Source organism: Rousettus aegyptiacus, unplaced genomic scaffold, assembly GCF_014176215.1.
Source record: "Rousettus aegyptiacus isolate mRouAeg1 unplaced genomic scaffold, mRouAeg1.p scaffold_m13_p_2, whole genome shotgun sequence".
NCBI classification, from domain to species: Eukaryota; Metazoa; Chordata; class Mammalia; order Chiroptera; family Pteropodidae; genus Rousettus; species Rousettus aegyptiacus.
Window position 1 is genome coordinate 164,472,033 of NW_023416295.1, and position 23,823 is coordinate 164,495,855.

General features: G+C 43.4%; 1 protein-coding gene across 1 annotated transcript in view; it reads left to right on the forward strand.

Moving 5' to 3' along the window:
• The first annotated feature begins 847 nt into the window (after positions 1 to 847).
• The window catches only part of CUNH12orf75 (chromosome unknown C12orf75 homolog), a 30,353-nt gene continuing 7,377 nt past the window's right edge, over positions 848 to 23,823 (forward strand). The window contains exons 1-2 of the mRNA XM_016127078.2: positions 848 to 1,079; positions 13,041 to 13,065. Of these exons, the coding sequence (XP_015982564.1) occupies positions 1,034 to 1,079; positions 13,041 to 13,065 (71 nt within the window). The 5' untranslated portion in view covers positions 848 to 1,033. The remainder of the gene's footprint in view (positions 1,080 to 13,040; positions 13,066 to 23,823) is intronic.

The window sequence follows — 23,823 nt, forward strand, 5'->3', positions numbered from 1 at the left end:
GAGCCAGGAGGACATTATGATAAATCAGCTAGTCCTTACCTCCAGGGAATTAGTATTCATTTCTAATAGACTTAAGAGGAATAGCTGGCATCTGTTTAGGCACTGTGTTAGGTGCTTTGCATGTGTACCTGAATTATTATGACCATTTTACAGATTAAAAAAAAAAACCGATACGCTAACGGGCTAAGTAACTTTGCTGAGGTCGCGGGAGCAGAGCAGGGTTAGCAAGTCCAACCTTGGACTCCGGTATCATTTGTCCAACTCTCAGGTTGAAAGGTGCCATGTAAATTCACAGTTCTGTCATTACTCAGAGTTTGAGCCCTGTATCCAGGTCATCGAAATTGAGACGCTTAAAGGGAAGAGAGTTAATATGACTAACGTGGCGAAAAATGTATGTCCTTTGTTAGCCAGTGTAGATGGGGGAACAGAGCTGAACTAGCTTTCTGTTAACGCAGAAACGAACTTCGGTTTGACTTCAAACCTGAACACCATTTAGTCAGTAACATTTATTGGGCGCCCACTGTTCGCAAAACAGGTGTTCCCCGCCACTTCTTGAGTTCCCCGCATCCTGGAGCAGGGAAAGAGGGGGAAAAGAAAAGAGAAGGCAAAGAGGACGTGGAGGGTGGGCAGGTGCGCACCCCGAGTTCCTCCGCCCCGGCCCCGCGCCCGGACGGCCACGCCCCTCAGCCTCGCCCTCGCCCCCAAACCCACTTTAAATTCCCGCCCCCTCTGAACGACCACCAATGCCCGGCCGAGGAGCCCGCAGGAGGCTGCGGATTGGCCGGCGGCGCGGTTTCCGAGGCGACGGGCGGGCCAGGCGGGGTCCCCGAGCCCCGCGCGGGGTAGGGGTGCCCAGCGGCTTCCGCCCTGGCCGGCCGCGCCCTGGCCCACGCCCGTCCGCGGTGGGAGGGGGCGGCCCCCGCGCACCCCCGCGCGGGCCTCCAGCCCGGGGCGCACCGCCCTCCGCCTGGGTCTCCGCCCTCAGGACCTGCGGCCGCCGGCTCGGAGCGCCGCTTCCCCCGGCAGCGGCGCGATGGGCTGCGGGAACTCCACCGCCACCAGCGCGGGCGCGGGCCGAGGTGAGCGCCGCGGGCGGCCGGGGGCGCGGGGACGGCGACGCGGGCGCGGCGGGGGGGTCCGCAGAGCGAGCGAGGCCGGCCCGGCGGCGGCGGGAAAGAGGGGCGCGGGGGCCTGGGGAGGGAGGGCGTGCAGCCCCTCTCCCCCTGCCCGCATTTTGCGGGCAGAAGCAGTTCGCCGGCTTTTGGAACGACCGAAAGCGAGGCATTTCCCCCGCGCGGGGGCGGTCACACCTGGACGCGGAGAGCCTGCGGGGCGATGGTGCGGGGGACCGCGGGGAGGACTGGCCTCGGGGCTCCCCCGCGGCTGGGAGCCTGGCGTGCTCCTGGGGGAGGGTCGTTCCCAGTGGTTCCGAGTCCGAGCCCTCCGCTTGCACACTCGGCCCCCCTCCCCCAGACCTTGCTCCCAGCCCCTCGGAACCCAGACGCTACCTCTGGAAAAGTGCAGCGGAGCAGTTAAGGAGTTTTTTGGTGGGGGTGCTGGGGGGATTGAGTGGGGTTGCCAAGAACTGCAAACAGGGCTCTAAATAATCATCCGAGTCGGTCTTGATACTTGAGACTTGCTGGGCTGGTCGTAGGGTTTCTCTGAGAAGCTGCAGTATAAAGGAAGCCTTAGATGTGTGTGACAGAGTTTTAATGGTAGCAGTGATCCGTTCCTGTATTTTTCATTAAGAAATAAAAACATTTTGAAACTTCTTTTACACCGCTTCGTTTTGTTGATTGGCAGGCGAGGTCTTCTAGATTCCCCCAGTCCCCGAGACTCTGTATCAAGCGACTTATTCTACAATTCAACCTTTCTCATTAACCCAGCTAGTTCCTCCTGATTTAAGAGTCTGAGTCTGTTTTGAGTAATAATCTGCTGACCTATTTTAGTGTCTTTTATTTCTCCAGCTGAGATCAGTCTTATCCCAACTGGTCTGATGCCGCAGAATTTCCTAGACTGGAGTGGATTCCCTGCCAATGACTTTGTGACCTTGGGCCTATCTCTTCCCTTAACCCAGACGTTGGTGGAAGATGCAGTTTAAAATTCAAGCTTTATTTGTTTGTTTATTTTAAAATGTATTTTGATGTTCACATAATGGGATCAGATATGGAAATGTGCTCAGTTAATTGGCCAGGTTTGTTTTTCCTCTGTGGCTGCCCTTGACCACACATATGGAGTAGTTTAAGAGACGGCACTAAAATATGTGAGATTCTAGTCCTAGAATGAACCCAAGTAATGATTCATTGAAAAGTTCATCCCTTACAGATAATCTTTATCATCTTGAATTAAATCCTTATCCTTATGACATGCAGAGAGTCATCGGGGAATAAATCTTTTCTAGTCATGTAACAGTAACAGGTTAGTTAGTGCCTTCTACTAAGGAGGACAAAAACAGGATTCTCACCTGAGAGTAGCTGGGTAGCTGGAGAGCTCCGCATGGAAACCTGGAACAGTGTCAAGGCCACATCGCACACCACGAATTGCATCGTTCAGCCTAACGTGCTCTGAGGTCCTGTGCATGTGCACCCTACTTTACAAAAGTTTAAGGACAACTATCCACATAAAAAAATCATAGGAAGGGTTCATAATGGATTTCCTTTAAAGTTGAGCTGGTTTAGTTCATTTCCATTTTTATTTATTAATGACCTACTTGTCAGGTTTGGGGATAGAGGGAGGAGTCACATTGCTAAAATCAGAATGCTGATAAAGTAGCTCTGAAATGGTAAAGTAAGGAAATGGGAAAATATTCTCCTTACAAATATTTGATTGATCTCTTTTTTTTTCCCCTAGGAGCACATCCCTTATTACATAAAGAGATATTGTTATGTTGAAAAACCACTCGAAGCTCATGTCTTCTTGATAAGTAGCCTCATTTTTGTTTATGAAGGACAGCTCATGCAAGAGCATCTTGTTCTCTCCTCTCGCTTGCTCTTTGCTAAAAATTACTCTGTGTTCGGAGGAGAGCAAGATAGCGAGTGCAGACTGTAAAACATTAAGGAGAAGAAAACATCACGAGCAGGGAGTTATTTCATTACCTCTTTGCAGGATCTGCCCTTGTCTTTGAGAAGTAATTCCCCCAACATTTCCCTGCTGGTGAGTCCAGCTGGCTCGCTTGGGGATTCGGTCATCGTTATTTTGAAATTTTCCTCGTAGCTAGTGGTAGGATTCAGTTTCAGAAAGGAAATGCATCAGGATAAGAGATGGAAGGTTAAGGAAAAGAAATCAGAGTGCAGAGGTACTCAAATTTCTTTCAATTGGGAGCTTTGAAATCGGCATCAAATATGCCGTCAACCAAGCTGCAAACGGTACTGAACTCAGGCACAATGAAAGGCATTAAATGGATGGTATCCCTGGGCGCCCGGTACTTAAAATGCACGACTTCTGAAGTGTCCCAGAGGTTGTACAATTTTATAGCTACACTTAAGATTTTCAGGGAAAAAAAAAAAGATGTTGGGAAGGGTGCTATCTTGAGCCTGGAGAGTGAGACTTAAGCTTGACCTCGGCACTGTGCCGGTTGCATTACCGTAGGCATTTCATTTCACTGTTTTGAGTTCCAGAGTGAAAGCTCTCTGTGCTGAAATAATTATAGAGCAGTGGAATATCACCATGTTGAAAGTGAAGTGACTGTCCCTGAATGTTTTTCTTGAAGAACATGCATGGCAAATCCACTTTTAAAGGATGCATTAGCACTTTGTAATAATGCCCCTGAACTGGAAGTCTCCATTATAAGCCCTACATTACTCCCTAAATAATACAGGTAAAACCAGATAATTGTTTTTCCTTTCCCCTAACTATCTGGACAACTGCCTTTCTTGGCCTTTGTCTAGTGGAACTAGTTAATATGACACATTGGTATTTGAGTGAATTTGATTCCATATGTCATATATGTGGAGGAGAAATTGATATGCAGTAAGATGGTCAAATGGCCAGAAGGAATCAGCCTCTCGATCAGTCAGGCTCTACCTAGATCATTCAGGTTAGATTTCCTTTACAGGAGATTTTTAACCATGAACTTAAAAACGTGTGGAGCACTGTGCTCTCCTAGGAATTTAGGGCAGGGGTCAGGGCAGCCAGCAATGGATGGTTGCAGCGTGAAATCAACCTCTCTTGCTCTTGAGTAGTTGATAATCTAGATAGGAAGATTAACCATATGAGGATCATTGCAAAGCAAAGTAAATAGAGTATACATTGAACATCCACATGCCCAGGAGATGTTAAACTATCGTTTAATCGGGGAAAGCTTTCGGGAGGAGTTGAGCTATCAATTTAGAGGGGATCACGAGAACCAAGAACTTTCCTCTGTATTTCAATGTTTTAGTAAGATCACTCTCGTTATAGGAATTTGATTTTTTCCCCAACCAAGAGCTATAGTAGGAGAACGTCTTGTATTTTCTATTCAGTGACAATTCAGTACGTTTTTCCTGTGTAGTCTACAGTCTAGAACCTAAACTACAGACAAACGTGGATTAAATAGTCCATTTTTAAAGGGTTGCTCTCTGTCCTCCCCCCCCCACCCCCACCTCTCTGTCTCGGCAATCAAATTTTCTATCCCTTTGTTTTTCTTTTGAATGTGTTCCCTAGGCATTGGAATGAGTGAGCCTGCATTTGAGCTAATCTGTATGCGACAGGTCAGTCATTCCCTCTTATACAGTCATATGTATAGATCGTTAAGCGAGTCTGTAATGTAGACCAGAAAACTTAAAAGTTTGAATGGTTCCAGATACCTACAGTAGCCTATTTCAAGGCCCCCTAAAGCTGTAGAAATTATTTGCAGCAGCAGAATTATTTCAGAAGTATTCAGCTCATGATAGTTCAATTGGTTAATTCTAGTTTTCTCCCAGAGTTGTGTAATTGCCAACTATCTGACCTTACCTTTTGGGCAGTTTATTATTAGAATATATCTCTCTCGGGGTTCTTCTGCTATTTCTATAACAGTAGTCTAAGGAGGAAGAGTTTACTAATTATTTATCTTATTTAATCAGTGTACCCAGGGAGTTAAAATAATTCTTTTGGGTCCAATTATTTAAATTAGTTATCTCCTCATCCTCAGTTAGATAGATAATTGCATCTTCTTCTTTCGATGTAGCTGTATGGTCCAGGCTTAATCCATCTACAAATGCTTTGGTAGTACCGAAATGCCGCCACTGTGCTTGGCTGAAGTCTAGGCCTAATAGTGGGGTAAATAAGGTAACATTTTGTTGATGTCATCAAGAAGTCATTTGTTTCTTGTGCTACTTAGCTCGCTTAGGCCCCAGCCCCACCATCCTTCTGTTTTTTAAACACGCGGAACCCACTCTTATTTTCTCTCTCTTTGAAACACTGCTCGAGAGCTGTTATTTTGTTTATTTAGTCTCCCTTTTGTTCCCCTCCCCTAAATGTAGGTCTTATAAGATCCTCATGCGTCTTGCTCAATGCCATACCCTCCATGTACCCTCAGCATCTAGACCAATATCCAAATTTTCAGTGGAATTTTTTGGCCCTCAAAAAACTTTATTCATTGAGCAAATGAGTATGTTTTAGAAACAAGGATGGTACCAAATCAAGCCCTAAATGGTGTGGACACACTGTGACTGGCGTAGCAATTGGGAGGAGGAAATAAAATCTCAAGCAGTGGGGAAGCCTGCTTGGAAGAAGTGGGATTTGGTTTCACTTTGAAGAATAGGTAAGATTTGGATAATCCGAAAACAGAAGGAGGGCATTTTTGGTGCTGTATGAAATTCCAGGGAACAGATACATTCTTCGTGCATTTCTGGGCAGTGAGAAGTCTGGCCTGACTGGGCTTTAATAGTTGGTTCCAGGGTTTTGAGAAGGTGGTGAGAATGGTTATGATTGGGGTGGGAAAAGCAGCAGAGTTGAGAGTGGGCTCCAAGGCCAAAAGGCCCCACTTGGAGTCCTGCTTTTGTCATTTGTCAGCTGCATGACCGTGGGCAACTTGCTTAAACTGTCTGTACCTTAGTTTCCTGTAAGATGGGTGCGTAATTATAGAACCTACTCAAGATTAACTGAGAAAATAAATGTATGTAAAGTGCTTAAAACAGTGCTTTGTATGTTGTAAGTATTCAATGTTATTTATTATTAATATAGGGAAAGACAGTCATAACTTGTGTAGAAGGAAAGAATGAGCATGTAGGGCGGCATCAAGTACAGCCGCCGGAATAATGGAGGCATCGATGTCAGAGACCCCTGGAAGACAGCCAGGCTGAGGACGGACTGTATGTGAGGGAGGAAGGGGTGAGAAGTGAAAACGAACCCAAACTGTTAAAGCCTGGGTAACCCGCAAGGAGCCGCTACTCCCTCTGAGGGGAAGGTAGGCAGGTGCAGGTGATCAGTGCCTCCTTGGCTGCACCGTGTTCGGAGTGATGGCGCATGACAAGGGGTTGTGGAAATACCTCTGCTCGGGCATCACCACCGGTGGGACAGAATCGGGAGCTCCACTTGTTCCAGCTCCCCAGAATTGACCTTGCAACCACGTGAATGGTTCGCGATGGTGACCTAGGTGTATTATTCGGTTCCACCATGAGCTGCTCATAGCTCATAGTAGACGTGGCTTAGAGTATAGTGGCTAAATGTCAATGCGTTTCATTACCTTAGGTCTGTACTTTTATGTGGCTGCCTTTGTTTATTAATTTTCACCCATCTTAAGGTGTAGCTACTCAAGAATGAAAACCTATAAGCAAAGAGATTTTCTGCAGGAGCTGCCACATTCATTAATGTAATTTTGTATTTCTAGGACACACTGGCCTGATTTTTTTTTTCTCCGTTATTGAAGAGGTGACTTATGAATCTGTGTCTTTTGTTGGCTTCTTGAAAAATAAACATTGTTTTGGATGAACTGAAGAGCTATTGTTCTATTTCTTTGGGCCAAACTAAGACTCTGACAAAATTTTATAACTGTTGTGGGTTGGAGGAGACATAGCAAGCTGTCAAAATCAAAGAGAATTTTGTTTATTTTTCTGTAGTTATGCTTATGCAGTTCTCAGAGGAGCTGTTATATAAAGCAAATAAAGAGAAAAACATTCCTGCATATTTTTGTTATTTCCCATAAGAGCTATAATGACTTGTTTGATTACTTAAGCAGAAATAAGAGTGATTTGTAAATCTTGAGTACTTTTTAGAAATTCTTTATGTATATAATCGTTTTTTTTTTTTTTAGTGTGTGTGTTTAAATAATCACCACTCAGCCTGAAAAGGGAAATATGATTTAACATATAATTTAGCAATTCATTTACTTGTGTGACTATTTCCAGTATATTACATAAACTCTATAAAGTGCATATAAAATAGTGATGAAAAAAGTCATTAATAGACTTTTAAATGTAAAAAATGTACATAACCTTTCCTTAAAATAGGTAAAAATGTTTTATATTAGAATTTGGCATGTGGGAGGAACTCATAACAAATATATGAATCTGAAAAATATTAAAATCATACTAGGAAGTATGGCTCACTCTACTGAACTCACGAGACTGATTAGATTGCAAAGAAACACCTCTCAATAGGAACCCAGATATTATGTGTATATCTGCTTAAAATTACTGAATCGATGTGGTACCTTTCAGCTGGCTTACTTCATCGTCTGAGTTTGTGGAATGTATGATATATATGATTTAATTCTCCCTCAAATATTAATTTGGCTATATATTTCTTTTCAAAAGAGCATTTCTGTATTTGGAGGGCTGGGGTGGACAAGAATAAGAATATGTCGAATGGTGATCTCTAAAAGGATATATCCAGGTCCTAATTTCTGGAATGTATAAATGTTACTTGGAAAAAAAGATATAATTTGCAGATATAATTAAGTTAAGGATTCTGGGGGAGATTATCTTTTAGATTATCTAGGTAGGCCCTGAATTCAATAATAAGTGTCTTTGTAAGAAACAAACCCGTTAGAATAGCTATATTCAACAGGAAAAGTAATAACAAATGTTGGAGAGGATGTGGAGAAGTAGGAACCCTCATACACTGCTGGTGGGACTGTACATTGGTACAGTCACTATGGAAAACAGTACGGAGGTTCCTCAGAAAACTAAGAATGGATCTACCATATGATCCAGCAATCCCTTTACTGGGTATTTACCCCAAAGACTTGAAAACCCATATCCGAAAAGATATTTGCACGCCAATGTTCCTAGCAGCATTATTCACAGTGGCCAGGACATAGAAGCAACTGAAGTGTCCTATGATAGATGATTGGCTAAAGAAGCTGTGGCACATACATACAATGGAATATTACTCAGCCATAAGAAGAGATGAAACACTGCCATTTGTGACAATATGGATGGACCTCGAGATAATCATGCCAAGTGAAATAAGCCAGACAGAAAAAGTTGAAAAATCACATGATGTCACTTATATTCGGGATATAAACCTAAAAGCAATAAAGGAACAGGACAAACAAACAGAGACTCATGGACATGGACTATAGACTAGTGGTTCCCAGAGGACTATAGAGTAGTGGTTAGTAATGAGATGGGGGAGGAGTTGGGAGGTAGACGGGGTAAAGAGGGTCAAATATAGGGGGGCGGGGGAGGGTGAAGTGGGTAAAGGGGATCAAATATATGGTAGCTGCAGAAAACTGGACTTTGGGTAGTAATCACACAATAGAACATATAGATGTCAAATGATAATGTACACCTGAAAATTATATGATTGTATTAACCAATGTTACCCCAATAAACTTAATAATAATAAAAAAAGAAACAGAAGACAGATACAGAGAGGAGGTGATGTGAAGGCGGGAGAGAGAGGGAAGTGGTACAAATCAAAGGGTGCCAAGGGGCACTCGCTGCCACCAGATGGGAGAGAGGCGTGGGCGGATTCGTCCCTGGAGCCTCTGGGGAGTGTGGAAGGGCCTGCTGGCACCTCGATGTGCACTTCGGGCCTCCACAGCTCGGAGAACACATATTTCTGTTGTTTTAAGCCGCCCAATTTGTGGTGATTTGTTACAGCAACCAGAGGACACTACAACAGAAGTGTTTTCTGCCGTTGTCCGGGAATGGGACAAAATTAGGAAATAAGAAAATGTTGTTTAAAAACTCTACATCTGGAGTGTAAATAATTATTTCTTAAACTAAATAAAGCACAGTTTAATCGTGGTGTGACTCATTAAGCACTTCGAGGTTTTTCAGAGCCTCTGTAACTTATGAGGGTACCAAATCTTTATAAAACATGTTATAAAACACGAAGAATATCCGAATGTTTTTTTTCCTCCTGGCACCATCCATTTCTCCAATTCTGCGACATTAGACAGGTGCCTGATATTAAACTGAATTCCCATACTACTAGGAGTTAGTGTCAGTCACTACTGGTTGAAGACGCAATCCCACAAAAGGACCTTGTTTCAGACACCAGTTGCAAGTATTGGGTTCCCAGATTTCTTGCATTTATATCTTCTCTACAAATATGGGGGTTCCCACAGCCCCCTCTCTCAGACTTGATAATTTCTATGGTTCTCAGAACTCAGGAAGGTACGTTACTTACCGGTTTAAATTTACTGGTTTATTTAAAAGGTCACAAGTGGACAGCTAGATGGAGAGACACGTAGGGAGGTCTCTGCATCTTGAGTGCATCTGTTCCCTTGCAGTTGGGGTACACCATTCTCCAGGCACATGGAAGTGCTTGCCAACTGGGAAGCTCTTTGAACCCCATCGTTGAGGAGTTTTATGGAAATCTCATTATGCCGGCATGGTTAACTAAATCTTTGGCCATTGGTGATTAACTTCACTTCCTGTCCCTCTTGCCTCCCTGGAGGTTGGGGAGTGAGGCTGAAAGTTCCAAGCTTCTAATCAAGGGTTGGCTCTTCTGGTGACCAGCCGCCCATTCTAAAGCTAGCTACGGTCCTGCCAAGAGGCCCCTCGTTAGAAGGCGCCTATCATCTTTATCATTGAGGAAATGCCAAGCTTTTTAGCAGCTCTGTGCCAGGAAGGGACAAAGACCAACTATCTTTGTATGAATCCACAATATCAGATTAAGTTTCTTAAACATTTGAATACATTGGATTTGCTATGCATTTTTAAGTAACTGAGACTTTGGCTTTGAGACTCATGAATAAAATATTAAAATCTTTTGACATGCATAAAGTGAAAGGTATACATAATCACTGTGAAATGAAGTAATATTGTGAACAATGTTTAAGTGTTAAAGAAACAGTTATTTTCAGAAGGCAATGTTCTTCCTTATATACCCTAACCATTTACAGTTAATTTTTATCACTAGAACTGCATACTGTACTTTCCTGAAAGCAAGCCTCCCCTCCCCCTTTCTGTTTTTTAGGAAGATATTTAAAATGACCATTTATACAGTTGAAAAACAGTCATTAAATCTTTTGACATACAGAACTTTCCATATGTTCTGTGCTACTTTTATTCCACAAGAAACATTGTTGCCTTCTCTCATCTCTATTTCTCTTAAGGCCATTATAATAATGCACCAAGGCTATGTTTAAACAGTAAAGAGTCATTTTGGCAGGAAATGAAGTGTTGCTAACAGGGATGATTGCTCTAAACCCCCCCCCCCCCCCCGGGCTGGAAGGAATTAGACACACCACTATGCTTGTTTAATAAATGACAAATCCCATGAACCATAAACACACTATAATGCAAATAGGATTTTGCCACTGTCTGAATAGTTTAGTTAAAGTATTTTTTGCATAAATTAGAGTAGAGACCTCCATCTGGTTAATTTTAATCAATATAGAGGTAAAGTGTAATTAAAATGTTGCAGTGGGAGTAATGATAATTTTCTTCTAATAATTTTATGATTTTATACTTTTGAAGAAGGAAGAGAGATTTCGCATTTTATATACCTAGATATTCTGATAGTTTTGCTCAGGGTTTCCAACAATTACAATTTTTTTTTTTTTACTCTGAGAAGTCGTGTGCTGCCTTGGGTTTATAAACTTATCATTAATAGCATGTTACCTTGCTTCGAAGATGCACATTTTCTGCCCTTAAAAAAAAAAATGGAGCATGTACTAAAATCATACATATATACTTGATGTAGCATTTTGGACTTCTTTGCTCTCCCCACCATTGCAATCATTAAAGAGATGGTGCCCTTTAAATGAGGGACATTCGAGAAAAATGGTCTCTGACTTCGTTTCGGAAGACAACACCAGGTATCTGCCTCAGGCTTGCAGGGATGTTAGGCGGTGAATCGAACTGGGTGCGGGCAGCCGGTGCAATCAGGGTGAAGTGGCTAGAGGGCTCCTGGTGACCTTAAAATTAAGTGCTGATTGGATAACAGGGTGCTGTTTTGAAACTAATTTCACACACATTATTGTGCTTTGTCTTCTCAGCTGCCTTTATCAGCCCAGTATTAGAAATGGAAGCAAAGTGATTTATTGACTTAGACAAATGTTGGAACAAGGACTTAGGTTTTTTGCCCTCCAATCCCATGGCGTTCTTTGCCTACCACCCTGCTTCACCCTTGGAGCGGGATGGCTTCTGTCTCTCTGCTCTGCCTGTGGCAGATGATGGATGGTCTATCATCTCTAACTGGATTCATGGTCCACATTATAATCTCCTGTTCTCTCTGTTAGATTTCACAGAACACAAGTTTCTGACACGTCTGGTCCTCCGCTCCCCGAAAACGCCAGAACATTCCCCATCCTTTTTTGTGAAAATCAAAATTAGAAAATGAAGGTGTTATTTTTATTCTAGACTTTCTTCCAGATTCTCATGCTTGTTTTGTTTTGACTCTGAAGTGAAATGTTCATTGTCATGGGTTTTTTTGTGGCACTAATCCTTTGTTTATTTTTTTTTTTCTATCAAAATACTACACTGTTGGCAGTGTATTATGTCAAGATTTTTTGTTTTATTATTTTAGGATTTTTTGGTTTTATGATCTCAGATTCCAAAGCAGTTTTTATTTACATAATTTAAATGATGGTTGTGGCACAGAAATATTACTCTTCCCTGAAGAAAGGAGCTGAGTTTGTTGTAAAATTCGGGTTTGTGCAAAGCCTTGAAAAGTATTTGTTTGAAACAGTCTTGATTGTCTTTATCCTGAATTAGGATCACTGGGGTGTAGTTCTTGCAACCTTGACAATAACTTTTCCTGCAAGCTTACTTGCTTACTTTCTAGCACATCTTCCTTTCTTTTCACATTTCTGCAACTTGTGCAGAGGTTGTTTTAATTTCCATCATAGGTATGGAGATGCTAAGTTAAATGCGACGGTTAATAATAATTTAGCTATTTTTATGCGCTAGACTTTGTGCTGTGCTGACACATTAAAAAAAAAAAAATCTTCAAAATAACCTTTGAGAAAGGTTCTCCTATTACCCTCATTTGACACACGAGAAAAGCGAGGTTTTACGAGGTCAAAGGACATTTACTACCGTGTAAGTAGTAAAGTTAGAACCAAGTTCCAGGTCGCCAGATAAGGATACTAGGAAGAGGGAGAGTGGGGATGGGAAGGTGTGGTAGGTGGAGAATCTGCAATCAGTGGTAGGAGTGGCTTCCAAAGAGACGGGTGGTTTCCCGTGTGTGGTGGGGAGCAGAAATGAGAGGGTTCGATCGCACATAGAGGCAGCGTGATTAGTGTGCGCAACTCCTTTTAGAGCGAGGCTGGCCTTCTTGACACTGCCTAATTCCTTCAGGACATCGCCTCCGTTTTGTTTTGTGACTTTGCTTTACTTTGTGACCAGTGCAGAGCGTAACTTGTCACAATGCCACGTAGACGCCAGCATAGAAGAGGGGTGGCTTAGAGAAGAAAATATTTCTCAAGTCCATCAGTTTCATTATCTGTAAAAGGAGGAGGTTGGATGAGGTGACCTGTGAAATCCCTTTCAGAACCAGTACTTTCTAAATTTAAGATTTGGAGTTTACGGTTGTGTTGCCTTTTTAACTTTTTGGAAATAATCTTATTGAAAAACCATATTCTCAGTGTGCCTCTTCTGGAATATTAGTTGGGAATTGGGCTTAAAATTTTTGTAGCTATCACACTGATACAAACGTATCTCTCCTTTTTTTCCCCCTAGGCCCTGCAGGAGCAGCTAAAGATGTGTAAGTACTTAATATTATGATTTTCTAAACTCTTTCTGAGGAAGACACTATTTTTCATGATTATGACCTTTACCTATATGTAGGTATGGCTGAAAAGACATGGAAATACTTTCTGTACTAAGCACAAATCAAGATTATGATTTGGTTTATGACTAAAGTGCTATTTGAAGAACGATGTTATTTGTGATTTTTTCATTTTAGCCTTTCAGCTGCCCTAGCCCTTTAACTCAGAATGTTAAGAAAGGGAAATATTTGTGTTTCTGCCCCAACCTCTACCGCTTTCTTCTAGGTAAGAGCAAGGGACTCTGGGAGAATCAAGCACGTAGCTCCTGTGGCTTGCAGTGTCTTACAGGTAGCCAGTAGGGAGAGGCTGGAGCTAAGTATGTACTAAATACACAGTCAGTTGTTTTAAAGTTAATAACTAGATATTTGAGTGAATGTTTGACGACGTGGCATAGCCAGTCGATATTGAGTTCATCTTTAGACCACAGGACATTTAATAAAGGGCCCTCTCTCTATGAGAAGTTTCTGGAGCTCGCAGAGACTTTCAGTATTTCCATATGCCGCTTCTCTGCATCTCTATACCTCCAATCTAGGTGTAGTAAGGACTTTGCAGTAGGTCAGCATTGAAGTGCATTTGCGGTTACTCCGTAGACGTGGGGTCAACTCCTTCCCCACTCACCCCAAACCGATTTGGTGTCATGACTGATGGTGCCACATTCACACACACCAAGAGAATACGAACAGATTGAGCACTCACGTAATGAGGCTTTCTGGGACAAGCAGAGGAGGCACCCAAACTGGCCCCTCAGCTTGAGTGAAGGAAGGGCAGAGGTTTGAATGGTTTGATCTTCTCTACCAGCGCAAAGGAAGAGGTTCTCTAGCTTTTTTTAATCAGCTTGTTCAGATGTGGGGCAAAAGGAGAGTGGTGGGACTTGAACGTTGTCAGCGGTTAAGCATCAAAACTAGAGTCAGACATTTTTATTATAAGGAAGAATTCAGAGGGGACTATAATGGGAATGTAAAGTCTTTGGGGGAGTTAAATGTGCATTTTTTATGGGACTTCAGGTACAAAAGAAGCAGTATAGATTCCTCCAAACTCCTGGTTGCAGCGTTTGAGTTTGTTACGCACACGTTGAGCCACGACGAGTTCAGCATCCTCACGTTATTCGTGTCGTTGCGGTGGCTCGGTCCCTCCTTCGTCCTCTCCCTTCTATTTCTATCTGTCGTCGCCAGATTCATTTCCTCCAAACACTCTGCTGCTTTTTTTTAGGAGACCTCTGTTCAAAAGCTTTCAGTTATTCTCCATTGTCCCCTGGCTTGAACCCAGAACCCTTTGGGAACAGGAGAGTCACCTGTGTTGCAGCCTTTAGCCCACCAACTCTGCAGGAGGTGGAAGGGTACGCTGCCACCAGGGAGTGAGAGAGGCCAGGGCCTGAGAGGTGAGCTGGCCGGTGGCCGGCTCAGTGAGGTCTCTCACAGGGGCCCAGACCGACTTCACACTTTCTGTCTTGGTTCCTTGTTTTTTTTTTTTTTTTTTTTTTTTTTTTTTTTTTTTTTTTTTTTTTTTTTTTTGCTGTTCCCTCTGCCAGGATTGGCCTTTTTTCCAAATCCTGTTTATAAAATTTTATCTATTTTTCTGGGCTTATATCTTATTTTTTGGGAGAAGAATTTTCTGGATCTCTCCACGGGATGCCAGGCCAGAAATCGTATGTGATTTTGCATGCCTTTTGAGAGCCATCAGAAATGTTAAGGTGGGGGGAATTAACCGATTACGTTTGAGCTGTAGGGTGTTAACTCTTCCAAGGCAGGGCCCTATGCGAGGTGGAGGGGCGGAGGCCGGGAGGAGGAGTGGAGTGAGGCCACCAGAGGGTCAGACAGCAGACAGCGGCAGTGGCAAGGAGAAGAGGTGATGTTCAAGGTGCACTTGCACATATAATTGAGGAAATTTGTTGAACTACCGAATGGGGAAGCAGAGGAAAGGAAAATCTGAGGATAATGTTACAGTTTCAAACTTGAGCCAAGGGAAGGGGTGGCCGATAATCCATAGAAGATTATCAACTGGGCTAAAGGGAGAAGAGAAGCCATTGGCTCTGCTGTGATGGCCACACTGGTCACCTGGGGTAGGGGGGCTGCATTTTCAGTTGAGTGGTGTAATAATTGAGTCCAAGTGGAAGTGAGCAAGGAGCAAGGAAGTGTGCGTGGTCTTTCATGTAATGTCTGCAGTAAAGGATGGAAAGATATTGGTAGCTGAAAGAAGAAGTGTATTTTAAAATATATATATTTCTGTTACAAAAGCAAGACCAAGAAAATTTCAAAAGTACAGAAAAGTATTTTTTTCAAGAAAGATAAAGTCAGCTATTCCTACCACCAGAGACAACCATCTTTAATACTCGACACTATTTTCTTTTATTTCTTTTGGATTACTTCTGCCTGATTGCATGTGTGTATGATTTTGTATATTGTAATCTCTCTTTTTTGATTTAATTTTTGTGTGGAGGAGACTTAGGTGTACTTATAGGCTAAAGGGTAGGAACCAGTAAGAAAAGCTAGGGAGGTTTTGGGAGGGGGTTATCAGTAGTGAGGGAGAAAATAATTGATGGAAGTAGATCCTAGAACAGGCAACAATGATTAAAAACTTAGAAAGTTAACTTCAGATATCTGAGATCAGGAGGAAAGCACATGGAAGATAAATAGAAATTTAATTGCCTTAAGACAGGGAATGAGCCTTTTTCTCTTTCCCTCTGTCTTTTTTAAATTAAATCACAGTGCGGTAACATGCAGAACAAAATAGAAGTGAATTCAACGTGATGACATTTGGCTGCTTTTGCAAACCTGCAAAAATCAGCTATGCTTTTTTTTTTTTTTTTTTTTTTAGCAAATGATCTTAGCTCTTTGGCACAAATGGGTTGTGTTGGGATATTTTTGGTTGGAAATGGCAGAAGCCCAACTTAAACTGGCCTAAACAAACAAACAAAAAGGAATTTATTGGCATGTGTAACGGAAAAGCTTCAGGGGTCTGGCCTTAGTCACAGCTGGATCCAGGTGATCGAAGGACAGGAAGAAACTTCCATCTCTGCCTTCCTGTTTTTGGCTCCGTTCTTAAGCAACTTTCCCCAAGTGGTGATGGAGATCAGCTTAATATTTCCTGTGGAAAATGGCTTCCCTTTTCCTGTGGTTTGATTAACAGTCCCAGGGCTAGGCGATCCCTGGCCGGGACATGGGGTCATGGGCCTCTCTCTCATTTAGTCAAGGGTCCAGGGGTACGTGAGCTTCTCATTGGCCAGGCCTAGGTCATATGCCCACCGCTGGAGCCAGTCAGTGCCATTAGCTCCACCTGACCACATGGCCAAAGAGTGGGAGAGTAGTGATTTCCACACTAAATTAAAATTGGGATACTGTCCTCAGAGTGGGGAGGCAGTTATGTCTGGGTAGGCAGAAATGAAGCATGTTCTCCATGTAGGTCAATTTTTATGTTATTTCAAATTGATTTCAAATTTTAAGCAGTATTTATATGGATATTAGAAACCTGTTTTAAATAAGAAACAGTATTAAACAATATGCCTCAAATTTAAGGTTTGCTGTTAAAAGTAAAAGATCATAGCCACTCAATTTAAGCAAGATAATCAAAAAACTTGTTTCACTGAAAACTTGTAAAGTGACATTTCACAAAGATCCCGTTCTTGACAAAGCAGTTTTATTGTCATGGAAGGTGGCAACTGTAGAGAAAAATACCTCGGAATAAATTCACACAAAACATCGAAGCTCTGTCTTTTAGAAAATGAAATTATGGATCTCGAATCTTGTGTTTTCTTGGAATCCTTTATTAATTTCCCAGGTCTGCAGCACCTGTATCAGCTGAGCTCTGTCCGCTTCTTGTTACCCACCTGAGGGTGTCTGGTGGCCTCGTGGCTCCTCCGTGAGGCAGCAGGCGGGGTGAGGGGGACGGGCTGAAAGCAGCATTGCTAAAGCGTGCGTGTCGGAAGCGGAGAGACCTGCATTTAAACTTCCTGCTGCCGTTTACTAGCTGTGTGACCCCATGCCCTTAATGTTCCTGTCTGTAAAACCGGAATGGTAACAACCGTGCAGGGTAACCGTCTTTGTCCTTATCACCATCCTTCTCAGTTAGACGCTCCTCTTGACTGAGGATTATGTGCCACGTAGTGATTTCTAGCACTTCACGTACATTATCCCATTCCGTACCCATGATGCTGATGGAGACAGTAATGCTCTTTCGTTTTACAAATGAGGAGATGAGGCACAGAGCAGTTAAGTAACTGCTTAAGGGTTGTGACGGTTATTGGTACAGTAGATTCAGTATCTAGGATTACGCTCAGCATTACGCCTTGCCGTACCTCGGTAAATGGTATAGAATTATTTGGTGGTTTAAGGGTTATTGAAAAGATTCAGCAGAGTCTCTGTGATGAACACCTGATGGCAGAAGACCCAGTGTATTGATGGCCTTGCCGTGGTTACACATCACACAGCCCCACTGATTGCCCATCAATACACAGTTAGATTTTCCTTGGGAAGTGCCCAGTGGAAGAGAAACAGGGAAAGGAAAAGCAGATGGGTGGGTTCGTCCAGGCATAGAGAGGGAGAAGTGTGACCAGCAAGCGATGCTAAAATACTTGACTACAAGGCACTCATTAGAGAGGGGTGGGTGGGACACCCGCAGGGGCCGACGAATGGGGAGAGGGGAAGGGTGGGTGGGCTGGAGGGGGTGGCACAACCAGAAAGCAGGCTTTTGGGGAATGGAACTTCAGAAGGAAGAGTCCTCCTCCCGCCCCCGCATCCCTCCTCCTCACCCCGCCCAGGGCGTGGGATTTTCTACTGTAAAATGTCAGAGGTGAAGCAGTTTCAGGAACTGAGCTCCACTGAGAAACCATGGGAGTTAAGTTAACAGAGCAGCAATAAAAGTCTTGGGTTAGAGGAAGCCAGGGAAATACAAAGCAAGAGATCGACGGATTGGGTGATTTTCATGGATTTAAAAATTGTCCCAGGTGATGATGGTTAGGAGGAAAGCCGAAATTTTAGTGCCTTGGGGTGGTTACAGCAGGGTTCCGATGCCAAAGGGGAGAGTTTAGGGGTGAAGGTGAAGTTGGCTCCACCTGAAAGAGCTCCGTGGGGAGGTAGGGAGCACGCTGGCTCCACCTCCTGTTTGGAGACACGGAGATCTGGGAAAACAAGCTGCCCATGCCCCAGGTTTTGAGAAAAGTGATACATAGCATCAGGGAAAAGCCAGGTGTCTTTAGGTAAAGAGGTAGAGAGAGCATTCTTGACTCACTTATAGCCAATGATACTCCTACAGCCAGCGATGAAACAACCCCTAACGCCAGATACTTCTGGGAAGGAGAGCAGAGAGGGGCAGGGAGATCACAGCTTAGCTCTCGTCCATCACCCCGACTCAGGGAGTCAGAGTTTCTTATGTTTTCCAGTAATACATTCTGGGAGAAAGAAAGGGACCAATGCTGGCCAACGGGCTCATCCAAGGAGAGAGGTTTAAAGATAAGTGTCCAGAGAAGTTTCGAAATTGTGGAGACATGAATGAGATTACATAGAGGCCAAAACAGTTCATGATAAAACATGAATTCTGTCTAAAATCGCATGTATTTAGGTGTTTGGTAGACTTGATCGGAACCACCTAAAAAAGCAGGAGCCATCATAAAAACATATAAAGAAAATTAAATAATTATACTTTATTAGAGAACTGTGGTGTAAATGGAAGTAAACATTGTCAATTCGTAAACCTATTCCAAAAGATTATCATGAATAGTAAGCGAAAGTAGATAATTAGAGCTACACACAAGGTCTCCGGAGGTTTCCGTATTAAAAATGTGCTGTTAACAAGTCAAAATAAGTTTGGCCTCTTTAGTGGCACTGCAAATATGGAGAAAGAAGAGACTGCATCCTGTTTTTCTGCTTCTTAGGTCATCGCTAATAAGAATAGCTCTATATTTAGAACATTTTTCATGATGAATAAATAAAAAAATAAAAACATATATATATATATTTTTGCCACATGACTGTGTTCATTCTGGAAGGTTAGAGGAATGAGAACCTCGTGAATTTTAAGGCAGGCTGTAGCCAGGGTGAGTTGGGAGCTGCTAATTGGAGTAGCTGGTTGCCAATATTCATCATCTGTATTTGTTCTTGAGAGGGCACATCGTGTATCCATGCCGTAGTTCCATTATTTTACTTTTGAAACCTTTTTTTATTTTTTTATTTATTTTTTTGGTCTCTTTGAATAGCTATTTTATCCAACCCAGAAACTAAGCAAATAATAGTGAAGAAGAAATTTTGACCACCATGTATTACCGAGGAAGAAAAAAAGCGATGGCTTGTATTTGATATTGTAACTCTGGATAAGGCTTCTCTTCATCAAAGTGATAGTTATTGATAAGAGGAAATCAAGTTGTATAAACCGATTGAAAGATTCAGGTGTTCTACCCAGGTATTTGGTTTTAAATAGGCATGGACAAAATACAGTGAAAACTAGGACAGGCAGAGGAAAGCCATCCTGCCCCCAGACACCTAGCTGGTTTCGAGACAGCTCACCTTTTAGGACTGTGACTTAAAAGAAGTCAGAGCTTATTTATGGCTAGAGAGGAATTCAGCCTCTCGAGTTCATCTGGGAAAGGTCTGCAAAGCTGGTGTGAAGCGGATGGGTGTGTGATTACCCAGAGACTCTGGATCGGGATAGACATTCGATCCGAGAAGGGTAAGAAGAGTACCGCACTGACATTCGCAAGTTCACAGGAAGTAGGCCAGAAGTATTTGGTGGAAACTCTGAGCTATAAGAAAGCAGTTTTGAAACCTGAAGTTATCCAAGTCTGAGCTTAGCTGTGGTTGCCGACGGTTGGTTGCCTTTTTCTTTCTTTCTTTTTTTTTTTTCTTTCTGACGTGCCTGTGGGAGCGCCAGGTGTTGGGCCAGCACTGGAAAGATAGATATCACTCACCAGTATACTGCTCTGCAAGGGTGTGTCATTTTTAAACTATCAACAGAGGATTTATCTTTTTAACAATCTTTTAACAGGTGGGGGAAATATGAGTAACTGGTGGTCCACCCTCAATAACACTTGTCTCTGCAAACATTTTTACTGTTGCTATGACCAAGAATTTGAATCAGATGCTGCGAGCATATATATGATCTCACTCAAGGAGAGCATCATGATACTCAGTGGGTGGCTTTGCCCTTGACATATTCTTTCTCTTTGAACATCTGTTCTTCGATAAAAGAAGCTAAATCTTTGCCAACGAAAAGAGATCCAATTTTAATTAAATGCCCGGTGGATTTTTTTAAACCTGGTCTGAAATTGTTAATACATCTTCCACGGTTCTTAAGAAACATTTCTTCTAATTTAAAAGATTATCTTCATAAGATGAGATGCAAGCTTGTGATTAAGATATAATTGCGCTATTACATTTTTTTTTTTTCAAATATCACATCACTTTTCACAATGTTTCAAATGATGTATATGGTCAGCACTAAAACACTATCATGATATCAGAGAAAGCACTTTACCATTAGGCTTTCAGTCATACTCCCTCTGGAAACAAGTTTATCACGTAAGCTTACCCTGTAGAGTGGTGGCTCACACATAACCAGAAAATGAAATAACTGCTCATTAAAATTAATGTAAGTTTTTTTTAGTACTCTGCTCCTTTATTCTCTGGACTACAGAAGTAAGTCTTCCAGGATTGATTCTGGGCACAGCTGTGAAATGGACGCTGTCGCTACCTGGACCCCAGCCTTAGCTCCAGCGCCTTCCCTGGCCTCTTCCCCTCCTCTCTCTCTCTCTCTCTCTCTCTCTCATACCTTTCCCTTCAATGGCCCTGAGGCACATATAGCTGATAGACTTAAGCTTGTAACTTTAGCCAACAGGCACAATTAAACGATGTTTAAATCATGGCCTTTCCGGACCCTTAAAATCACCCAACATGGTAGTCTATTACATAACTGATTAAAGAAAAGCCAGTGTACCTGCCTCTTTACACCTCTCTCTTCCCCCTCTTTAGCCTTTACTTAGTTGGGAGGCCAGAATCAAGGTGGGCCACGACTTCCTCGTCTTGCTGCGTTTGGTCATGCTACGAAGGCGTTCAAACTGTGTTAAACGGAGGGGCTTCTGTTACCTGTTTTAGATTCAGTTCCTTACTTCAGGGAAAATTTAGTGGCTGTTTAGTCCTTGGTGAGATCAGAGACAGAGGTTGTAGCCTCTTCTGTTTCTCATCGCCCCTCTCAAGAGCACCGGTGTGGCCTAAATTAAATTGAGTTGAAACTAATAATGGAGAGTTGACTTTCTTTTCCCATCTTTGCCAGCCAGGAGCTTTCTCTTTCCTTGGCAGTGCCTTTGGGAAAGGGGTAGGCCACTCGGATGGGGAGGCACAGAACCGGGTCCCCTCATCTGGGGTGGTTGCCTCGTTAGGGAACGCTTGTTCTCCTTGAGACCTACTCCAGACCTAATCACCCTTGATTGCCACTAGACCCAACAAACAGAGTCGGATCTCAGTGTGCCCCAAAGGGACAGGCGCACAGTCTGACCTGAGAGAAGAGCTTGTACTGTAAAATAACGGCAGGATTGCATAGTTTATATTACGAGAAACCTAGGGGGAATGTGTGTGGGAGTGGACTCTAAGGGTGTGACAGAGACCACGGAGCAAGGTGCCTATGCTGGATCAGACCGAATTTGTTGTTTTATTCAACAGAGATTCCAGATTTCATCATTTAGGTGCATGGCTGGGACTCGAACAGTTCACTTACCTTGGTAGATCAAGGGGTGCTCTTGTTTTCCCGGGTCCACTCTCTCACATATCCCATTTTGCAGTGCCTCTGCTTGTGCGTCTGGGCCTTGACTCCTGAACTCTGTTTTAGAGCTCTCGTTGAATAGTGTATTACTTCCAGAAGAGGCATCCTGGCTGAGGTATGTCCACTTGCTCCTTTCCTGAGGGGTCCAGCTTGCGGGTAGGCTGGGTCTGTAGAGCTGCTTGGGCCATTTAACTCCTTGGGAGTGGTGTCAGGCGCAGCAGAGCAGTTTAGCCAGTCTTCCAGTTTATCTCTGGTGAGCTGGCCTCCTTTCCACGCTGTCTTTCCCAGCGTGGAATAATTCAGTCTTCTCAGGCTCTCCTCTCCAAGGAAAGATGATAGGGCGACATCACGTTCTTTACCCTCACGGATCTGCCCCCGCACTGGCAGAAAACAGGACAGTGATGCCTGTTTCTGGGGACCTTCTCGACTTTTTCCAAGCCATGGGAAGGTTGCTGCTCTCACAGAGCCAGGGGAAGGTGTGGCTTTGTGTTTTGTTCTCCCTCCGCATTCCCTTCACTGGTTTTGGGGACACATTTTATAATCCGTCAGCCATCACAGCTTCGGGCCACACAATAGCTACTCTTCTCCCACTTAAGCTGTAGTGACAGGAAAAGAAAAATAATCAAGTTTAAAGTGAAACTCAGAATGGCTTATGCAAGAGCTCCACAGTAGGTGGAGGGTGGGAGGGGGGTTCGGATAGCAGTGGCCTGAGTGTGGTTCTAGCCTGCCATTCTGGATCTGCGAGGTTGAAGGACCACAGACTACTTTCATCACTTCAGAAATGGAACAGAAATCTGCACGTGCCTACGCAAGGCCGCACAGGCTGACCAAAATGTATAAAATTCACTCGCCTCCGATTCCATTACCTAAGCTCCCTGCGGGAACCTTGGTTGTCCCATGTGCATCAGAGGCTCCCCGTGGCACTTGTATGTCTGAGAAAATATCAGCAAGTGAATTATTAAGGCCAGTCGATAACAAATCTTTCCAAATATGTTTTGCAAGGGGAAACAAAAGAGCAACGATTCCTTAAAATGGCGCACAGATGGGGCATCCCCAACGTTCGGACAGCCAGGGCGTTATTCAAAACTTGAGACTCTCCCCCAGGGTCAGCATCCCAGAGACTCGAGTTTCTTGCTAAGGTGCTTAGTGCTAAGGTAAATTCCGCACCCCAGTTTCAAACGGCCTCAAGTTAATGTCCACTTCTCTTATCAGCAAGGAATGACCCTTCAGGGAAGCCGTGCCCCAGGCCAGAAGGTGGGTGTTTTAGACTCTCATCTGGAGAGAGGAGTGGCCACAAGGCCATCCCACCAGCTTTTCAGGGACTTCGGCTTAACATCTCCAGCCTTCCTTTTCCCGGAAGCTTCGTTACTGCTTGATGAACCATTTCTTCTTCTTTTTCTACAGCCTGTGCAGTTGGGGCAGGACCACGTCACCCCAGCTGGTCGGATGCTGTTCTCTTGGACATGGGAAGGGCAGCATTTGGTCCCCAGGCAGCTAAACACAGTGGCTTAGACATCTCTGTCCCTAAGGAGATTCCATTTAGACCAACCACCATTTTCTGATTTCATCTTAGTGTAGACCTGGTTTTCCAGACAAATAGATTCTAAAGTAACCTCTGATTAGGATAGCTTTGACACTCGGATAAAAATGAGTTAGTTCTATACCGATTTGACAAGTTATACAAAGGTCAAATGTTCCTGGCAGATGTTAGGGGTTTCTTCTAATCCTAATGAAACGTTGATTTACACTCTTCTCCCATCTTGGTCTCCTCTTTCCCTAAGTGGGATGATAAAACTTGGAGAGATTCAGCTTGCGAGGTGGGGTGTTTCTCTGATTCAAATTAGCATGGGCTCACGGTTGATGAAGTGTGAGTTGGAATCACACAAATTGGACTTGAATTCTGGCTCTATTGCCTGGCCCTGTAACCTTCATCATGCAATCAACCTTTCAGA